The sequence below is a fragment of the Seriola lalandi genome, unplaced genomic scaffold, assembly GCF_002814215.2.
Source record: "Seriola lalandi dorsalis isolate HSWRI2012SDOR001 ecotype SW California unplaced genomic scaffold, Sedor1 jcf7180002054784, whole genome shotgun sequence".
NCBI classification, from domain to species: domain Eukaryota; kingdom Metazoa; phylum Chordata; class Actinopteri; order Carangiformes; family Carangidae; genus Seriola; species Seriola lalandi.
The window spans coordinates 769,850-779,382 of record NW_019525337.1 but is presented as its reverse complement, the minus strand read 5'-3'; the positions used below and the strand labels follow the sequence as shown (position 1 = coordinate 779,382).

General features: G+C 40.8%; 1 protein-coding gene across 3 annotated transcripts in view; it reads left to right on the top strand.

Annotated features, from left to right (window-relative positions):
* The first annotated feature begins 317 nt into the window (after positions 1-317).
* ano1a (anoctamin 1, calcium activated chloride channel a) overlaps positions 318-9,533 on the top strand; it is a 71,864-nt gene continuing 62,648 nt past the window's right edge. For 2 of the 3 annotated variants that reach the window (XM_023425558.2, XM_023425557.2), the window contains exon 1: positions 2,498-2,686. In XM_023425558.2, the coding sequence (XP_023281326.1) occupies positions 2,617-2,686 (70 nt within the window). In that variant the 5' untranslated portion in view covers positions 2,498-2,616. Of the gene's footprint in view, positions 424-2,497; positions 2,687-9,533 lie in introns of those variants that run through there. The other variant, XM_023425559.2, reaches the window with a different exon arrangement.

The window sequence follows — 9,533 nt, the reverse complement described above, 5'->3', positions numbered from 1 at the left end:
GAATGTCTCAGCAGACTCCCTGTCCCTGTGTCTCTAATCACACTGCGTCAGTTCAGTCATATTAAAGGTAAGAAACAAATTGCAGCTTTCAGATCAGCCTCCAAAATAAAGGTCCGGATGTTACAGGATGTATACTGCAGGTTATTTTAGAGTGTGTTCTCTCTGGGCTCCTGGCCAATCACAGACCCACGTCTTTACATTGTCACGTTGCATAACAACCCCCCACCCCCACCTCCTCCAGCGACTTCATGTTGTCCCAGAGCTGCTGTGTGGGAGGAGAGACTTTACCTGAAGAGGCCAGAAGCACTTCCTCCTCCGCCCTGTCTGCACACAGGTGAGGGGGAATTGTTACCTGGCAAATACCTGCTTTTTCCATCTCTCCTTCTACACAGGCGGCTTGTCTTTAACTCTGGAGGAAAAAAGGTAAATATTCACCTCTTCTTCTTCACCTGTAGACCTGCGTCAATCCCACACCTGCACTCGTTTACTGTGTTTTCATTCATGTGTTATGTGCAGCTGTGTTTGGTTTTATTCTGACACACAGAATTTTTGTGATTAGTCATGATTTGTGAAGAAGTGCTCCACAGCAGGTGGACTCAGTGTAGACAGGCTCACGTGAAGCCTGATTGACGCCTTCTGCCTGAGGCGCATTTCTGAGTGAGGTTTCCCTGTGCTCCGTGACGCACACACGCATTTATTGGTCTGTGTGGGGATGGTGTGAATCTTCGATCTATAGGATTAAAAATGAAATTTTCGAGCTGAGCGCCAACGGTGCAGAGGGAGTCCTGAGGAGCTCAGGTCTGGTCTGTAGTCCGCAACAGTCTCTGTGAGGTCACTCGGTCCAGACAGCAGGCAGACGGAGTGGAGAGGAAACAGTGAAGAACATGTTCTCATTAGAACTTGAAGCAGAACATGGCTGTAGATCTTTAGAACCTTTAATGTGAAGCAGTTAATATGAATCGTTTTTAAAGTCGAATAATAGTAAAATAATTTTTATAAGGTCTCCTCGCACCCCTTTCTCACTGTTGGTCTCTGCGCGAGACCACTTCAGCACTCGTTTGGGCGCTTCGATCACCTCGCGCCTACTGGAAGACCCGAGCGCGAGTAGGCGGCACCAGCTGGTGCATTTGTGCTCGAGCTTGAGAGTGATGCTGCATTCATGTTCCGTAGGAAATAAAATAGCTTACAAACCTCGCGGTTAAAGCAACTGGAAGTGTTTGTTCCCCCGGTCACTCATTAGCTTTACATGCATGAAAAATGTGTTGATGTTAATATAAAGTCTGTCAGTTTATGAGCCTCACATTCAGACACAGAGTTGAGTGTCTGACTCTCAGAGAAGTAAATACAGGCGACCTTTGACTGTTTAATGCACTTCCTGCTGCTCTGAATGTTTCCAGAAACTCAATAAAACATCCGAGCAGGTCTAATCCAGTCAGACAGAAGTGAGATGTTCTTGCTCTCTTTGTGAGACACAAGCAAAACATTGTTATTAACATGTTATTTTGCATGAAAATATTAAATATTGGAAAAACATAGACTACCAATGTCTGTCAAATTAGCTGAACTAGTAATGATATCTAAAATATCAGTTCACATTCATAAGGACGTGTCATTTCTGGCAGCCATCTGTGTTTAGAATAGGACATTTGGGTAAAAAATCTTTTACTGTGAAGTAGATGGATAACCTTTGCACCAGAGGAGTCTCTGAGGACTTCAGAAAAGTAGTAGTTGTGGTTGACTAACTTCCTGGTCATTTTTTCTTTTGGAAAACTGAACAATTATCTGTGTGTTAGCGTCTACATGAGGGAGTAAACTGAGGTTAAACTGACTCTCACTGATCAGAACAGATGAGTTTATCATCAATTAAAACCATTCACCAAAATAAGCAGAACCTACTGTATCTAAACCAATGAGAGGTTAAAGTCATTTTATAGACAAACAGAAACAGTGTGTTTGTAGAGCATGTTTCACACACGAACAAATGAACTGCTATGACATTTTTGAAAATTGAAAAACCTGCAAGAAATGTGACAAAAACAACTCGTTGTTGGAGCAGCTGGAAGCTGAGGTGAACACTGATAACTGAGTCGTGGGCAGGGAGCCCACATTTCCCCGTTTTCCTGTGGAAATTTAACGCAACATCATTGTAGACCGTTTTGGCACGATTTTCACTGAGGCTCCGTGCGCGTTATCTCTGCTGTCTGTGAGTGGAACATCTCATTTACACAGAAAGGCTCTTCACACACGGAGGAGACGTATATTACCATAGAATAGAGTCAGGCTGACAGATGATGTGGTGAATTAAACCTGGGACAGCTCCTCTGTTCTCCCATTGAGATAAACTGAAACACACGCTTCATCTGGACAAATAGTTTGTTTTGGACACATCTAACAGGAGACAGTTTGACTGCGGTCTACCAGCTCTCCGCCAGCTCTACATCAACTCTCCATGAGGATGAACAAGTGCTAGTTCTCCGTCCAGCGTTTCCATGCAACAGCGCAGTCGGCTGTGAAGCCACGGAGCTCACGGAGGAATAGATGCTGTTGCAGAGAGCGGCAGAGCAGTAGATCTGGTTTGGGGTCTCTGTAGGAACCCAGAGCGGCTTATTAAACCCGATGGAGCGACAGGATGATGGAGAGGAGCCGCTCGGGGGCTTAAACCACCATGATAGAGCACAGGAGCCCGGTAAGCTGCTCCTGCGCATATTTCTCTCCAAATTTAGCAAGAAACGCAGGAATATGATGATGATGATGATGATGATGATGATGATGATGATGATGATGATGATGATGGTGGTGGTTTGTGCGCGCCCGCTGAGAGATGCAAAGCTTCATTTTCCTGCTTAGCTACGTGTTTGCATTTGAGTTTATGTCAGTGCAAGATGTCCTCACATTCCCTCGGGTTGGTTCAGGTGGACTGAAGCTGATGATGTGAGGCACATGGGCGCGCTGATGGAGGGAGCCTTCAAATTACTTCATTAAGATGCTGAGGATTCTGACTGCTTTAAACATCATGGCCATTTTATTTGTTTGACTTTGCTCCACTGGTTCCAACCTGGCCTCATTGGAAATTTGTACAATCTTTATGACAAATCATTTAATGTGTGACGTGTAGATCCAACCCACAACCAGAAACAACAGTTTACCCTGAACCTTAAAGGGGTAGTTCAGACTTTTCCAGGCAGGGCAGAATGGACTACCGGTGGACACACAGACACTAGTTCAGAGGTGAATGATGGGATATCAGCTTGGCTCTCTAGATTCAGAGGACAGACTGGTCCGCTGCTTGACGAAGGAGCTGGTGAGGAGGCAGCAGCTCCTGACTGTTCCAGAGTTTTTATATTCACATGTTGTGTTTTCTTAGCGTGCTAACGTTAGCCACTGGTATGCCTACATTCAGGAGTCAAAAAAGAGTTTTGGTCTCTATAGCTTATTTCCTCCTTCATGATAACTGTTCATATAACTTTTATCTTTACATTTTATTAAGGCTTAAAATGATGGAGAACTGATGGCATGGCCTCTTTGAGTGACAGGTGGGTAAGCGTCTCATTGCCACAAGCACCAAAGTCTCAGATCCACACACTCCACCTCTTCCTCCATTTTTGGATTTCTTGTCTTAGGTGGAGTCAGACAATGCCAAGATGGCAATGGTGGAGCAGCTCACTCTGAGCTTCGAAATTATTCTTCACAAAACCGGTGGGTGTCAGTCATATGGAGAAATGTTCTAAACCTGAACTTTCTTCGTTGAAAAATAATGGTTATAACAGAGTGTTATTAAAAACAGGCTTCCCTCTGATGACTTCCTGTTCCATGTTTGGCTTCCTCAGTTATTAAGAGCATTTATAGGTTTACATGACGACGTTACCACGGAATCAGATGTTGGCACGCTCATGTTGATAATGATGTAACCAATATTATTGTAGCTTAACAGAGCAATCAAACAGAATCATCATCATCATCATCATCATCATCATTGTCCTTTACTTAATCCTCAATCATTTACAGTATTGCTGAGATTATAAAGCGGGATTACACTATAAAAAAAAGTTCATTAAAAATGTAAATGTAAATATTATTTACATTCATTTTAAACTTGGAGCTGCTGTATAATACACTGCAGAAGCTTACCTTTATATTGTGCTGGGCTCCTGAGGGTTTAGCAGCAGTTGTTGAAGGATTGTAAGTAGGTGAAATATTAGCTGTAGTAGCTGTAGTCATAGTTTGGAAGTGATGCAACAGGAGTAAAATAACTTTAACACCATAATTGTGGTATAATAGTAGATTCTTGTGTGACAGCAGTATTCCACAGTGGATACAGGACTTGATCCAGTTTACAGGTGTCAACATCTGTATCCATCTGTCTCCAGAGGTGGAAACAAACAACCAATGTTAACTCTTGTCTCTATCAGGTCTTTTCTTCTACTGAAGTTAAAATGCTAACCAGTTAGCCCCAGTGCTGGTCCAAAAAGTAATTGTCTGCCAAAGACTGCTGTCAGTGGGAGCCCATGCAGCCTGTTAAAGCTGTATCTCACAGTTTACACATGTCTACAGCTGATTTTATCTGGATCAAACAGTCATAACCTGTAAATGTCTGTGATAACAGCAAAGGTGTCTGTGAAACTTTCATGTTTCTTGAGATCCAATAATCACAGTTGTGACCAAAGGAGTGTTTGCAGTTTAGAGCTTAATAAGACATGACATTGACATGATTACAGGCAACACTATAGTATTGTTACTGATGTTAATGTGTTTGATATGTCTAGTATCCTTGTTTAGATTTGGAAACAAGACTGTAATTAACATGAATTACGGATGGTTAAATATAAAAATAGAGATTTTAAAAAAGCCTTCCTGTTTTGCTCCTGATTTTCTCCTCATCATTAGAGTGAATGGGACAGTTGGATGGTACTCTTGCCACTTTGAAGGCCATAGTTCAAATTCTGTAACTCTCTGTACATTGTATGAAAGAGGACAAATTTACCTACTTTCTGGGAAAAAGTGGAATGTGAAGAGTGAAATTTGTGGCTGTGAGGACGAGTTAAACTGAAAATATTCAGAACAGTTTAACACCTTCTCTGTGTGATGTCACCCACTGTAACTGTGAACATTAAAAAAACTGTCACTGTGTAAAAACTATGAACAGGATTTAAAACCAACCAATACTCAGGGAAAGTTTCCAAACATTTTACAGTTTGAATGGAATTCATGACTGAAAGAATAAATGAGTAGACAAGGCTGAAAAATTCATGTAAAGCTGTGAAAAACTGGGGATTTTGAACATTTCATCCATTAATCTTAATGGGAAACAAGACTAGGTCTAAACCTATTATATGTCTGGACCACCTATGGTCACTCAACACTTCCTGTAATCTTTCCAAAGTAAAATCCCTCTTTAGTTGACAGAAGCCCTTTATTTTAACAGGGTTCTTATTGCTGTGCTGCAGTAAGAGTATTGTCTCATTTCATGTTGCTGGTGTTTCTGTTGTTTACATGGTATTCAGATCTGCTAGTTTCTTTAGCAGTTACAGATGACTTCTCTCTCTCTCCCTCTCTCCTGCTCTCTCTGCTTGGTGTGTTTTATGTTTAGCTATTCCTCTGCCTCCTTTAGTAATAATGATACATGGAGTAAAAGTAGTTTATTTGCTGTAATGGAGGCGAGGCTCAGTGTATTGGAGGTGCTCCTCCTCTTCCCTGCAGTTTAGGAGCAGCCGGGAAACCAGTGCGGCTCAGTAGACTGCGGCTCAGCAGTCCACTTACTAGTGATGGAAATACCATCAGTCAGTCAGTCAGTCAGTCAGTCAGTCAGTCAGTCAGTCAGTCAGTCAGTCAGTCAGTCAGGGACATTCCGCTGTTGTGGATGTCAGAAAAACTGTGAATGTTCAGGTACTCCGCCCACGTTCTCTCATTACTTATACAGTGAGACTTCTTTTTCGCCATTTGACCAAGTCCTGAGTTTAAAGGGCTTTGATTCTGTATTGAGTTGTGTATATAGTGTTACACATGTCATATGAGCACTTGTGGTTGATATGTACAATTTGGAGTTGATGGCTGTGTAAACACACTGTCAGTTGACATCACTGTAAGTCAACAGTGCCAACAGATGCCATTACATCCTGTTAGATCTTTATTTGTTGAACCAGCCCTCTGTAACACTTGGCAAGGCAGGCCCGAAGGTGTCTGAAAGTTTGATACCTGGTGAGCTTTTATTTAATCCCTCTTTATTCCATGACATGTTGGAAAATGCTACAAATCCCAACCCATTACCACACTAGTAAACTGACTTTGTATTGTGGGTATAAATAATAAAATGGCACCTTGTACACAGCCAGACAGGTGAACTAATCCAATGTTGATTTACACTGAAAATATCTTGTGTTGTTAAAGTAAATACCAGACCATCCATGCTGGTTGGCGCCTGTCTGGGCTCTCCACCAACACATTTGGCAGATGATATCAGGTCTGGGGCAGGGTTGTGTTTTTTATGGAATAGATGTAACTATATATAACAAACAACAAAATATAACACTATTATATTAATATACATTATATATTATTTGAGATAACTTCTGTTGTGATTTGGTGCTATACCTATACATAAAAACTGACTTCACTTCAAACTTATGTATATTTCCTAACACCATTAATCTACCAAGTGCTTTAGTCATACAACGGAATTTACATAAAATACTAACATATTATACAAAAAAAGTAGAAAGAAATGGGTGCTCGAGTTTACAAGAGGTATGTGGAGGCTGGTGAACTGTACACAATCAAACGTCATGCCAGACATGTAACGTCAGGTTTGCCTCAGGTATTCTAATCTGCAGAATCTAAACAAGCCCTATCTGTTCCCTCATGGTTCACCTGATCTTGATGTTACAACACAGCTCTGAGGTCATGGAATCATAAATGATGAGGATTTGTTGTCAGATTAATTGTTGTGCATTGATTTTTTTTTTTTATATACTCTTTATTTGCTAAGTTGCATTTTATGGAAGCCTATAGGGGACTATATTCAAATGATAATGTAATTCCACAATAGCATTTTCATTTTCCACATATGTATGTTTTATTTGAGTAAAAATGAAAATGAAATAAACCAATTATTTCCATTCTCACATACTTGTATGGACATTCTAGGACCATATTAAAATGAAAATGGAAAAGCTGTATGACATTTCATTTTCAAGGTCACATCCTGCTGAACAGTGGACATTATTCAAATGTTCATTTAAATTTGAAAATTAAAATGCAATATAAAGAATTTTCTTTATAGGCAAGCAATATTCAAGTCACAATGAAAATGAAAATGAAAATGCAATGTTATAACAAGCTGAAAATGAAAATGGCATTTGACATTTCATTTTCAAAGCATTAAGCTGCTCTACAGTGGACAATATTCAAATGCAATAAGCAAAACAGCGCCCCCAGCCTACTGCAACACTTCTGCAACAGAGCTGGAGATATGACTGTAACCTGATTCTCCAAATCTAATGGGACTGGACCAACTTTGGTTTTTCCTCGACACAGATCATTTTGTATGGCTGTAGTCTAATTGTCACCAGTAACGTTACTTCATTAAGATGTGTAACAGATTGCCATTGAAAAACAGAATCTGATTCTGTCTTACATTTTTATGATATTTGTCATAACCAAGCCGGGTCAACGTAGTCTATAGGGAATGGACACAGCTCATGAATATTTATTATAATGAAATGAATAAACTGAAGCGACAACTACAAGTAGTGTGTCAGTCAGTCATATCAGTGATGTATGTGTGTATGTGTAATATTTATGAATTGTAGGATGACAAAACAAAAGATAACATGCCGACGGTGGCAGGGATGAGTCCAGGTGAGAGACAGAGAGGGAAGAGTGATGTGACCTTTGCCCTCCTGCCCTGGGAGTGGGCAGCCCAGGTGCTCCAAATCTGGCTCCTGTGATCACCACCCTCCTTTGCCTTCGAAGACACAAAAGCACAGTAACTGTCCACAACAACAACAGACCGTCACGTATTCTCTTCTTTTGAATGTTGGAGAACCAAAGCCATTTTTAAATCGCGTCGATGTGAGGCTCTACTTATGCTATCACTCCTGGTACTAACAAAGAGAGAAGCACGTCCCAAGCTTTGGTCATAGAAAAGACAGGCTGGTGTGTTAACAGAGAATGACTGGCAACCCTAATTAAAGTCAATAAAGTACCAAAATCAGTTTACTCACCATGAATTGACGAAAGTTGACGATAATAACAAGGAGTAAAAACATGGCTAGTAAATGTGAGAGAAGCCTCTGACAGACATGAAAAATTAGAGAATTGACAGAGGAGAGCTAGGCACAAACAGACAGGCCTGTCATTGTATTACCAGCACTCATAAATTGTATAGCATGTTGTCAATGCTGTCAAGACTATGCACCCTAATCATTTAATTCCACGTTTGAGTTTTATGCACAGCACATTACTGTGATATTTACCTAACAAACCACCAATAAACATTTAAGTGCCACGGGAATTAAACATTCATGCAGCACTGTTGCTTTACAGTCTTTTTATTATGATGTTATTCTGAGCAGTCACATATTCATAAAAAAAAAGCCAATGTATGTTAATAATTGTTAACTTTTATCCCCACTGTCCAGATTTTTTTCTTTTAACTGTATAAGATATGTAACATCGTCCCAATATGCGCAAAAGGTGAGGCGGGCCCACCGTCTCCTAGAGAGTAAACTACTCAATAACTAAGCAGGACATTTGTAGTGGAGTAACGTGGATACAGGTATCGTTAGTAGACCTCCATCGACGCTAACGTTTTACTTTTGGTATGACCACATGGTCGGGTTTAAAAGCTAAATATACAAAAACATTCTCATAACCAAAGATATAAGGAACCAAGTTTTAATCAAGAAGAACTTTTTACAGGTCAAATAACGAGGCCATCTAGCCAAGCATTGGTCCCACATGTGTCACCCACAACAAACGCAAGATGTCAGAGAAACTCATGGCTTGACAGTTGCTAGCTAAGTTGCTAATGTGAACTACTTATCTCTTTTACTTTGCCTGTCAGGAATTGTGGCCACATTGGGGAGACTCCTTGTACTGCTAGCGTTAGCATTAGAAGTGGGGGTGGGGGGTGGTGGTACTGGTAATGTTTGTGTGCGGTGAGTTATGCTGCTCCAAGGCCTCTGCAGCCTCTTGAAGCAGCTGCAGAACAGACTTCACCCTGACTTAATGACCGTGAAGGTCAGGATCCGGTAACTTGTCTAATGTCCTAACCCCCTACACAGAACGGTTGACCTCAGAACTGAAGACCCGCCTTGATGAGAGGTTTGACAGATTGCATTTTCATTTTCATGTTGAAGGAGCGTGGTGACATGTAAATGAAAATGCAGTAGGCTGGGGGCGCTGTTTTGCTTATTGCAATTGAATATTGTCCACTGTAGAGCAGCTTAAGACTTTGAAAATTAAATGTCAAATACCATTTCCAAAAGAGTGTAGTGACATGTAAGTGAAAATGCAACAGATCTTTTGCTTATTGC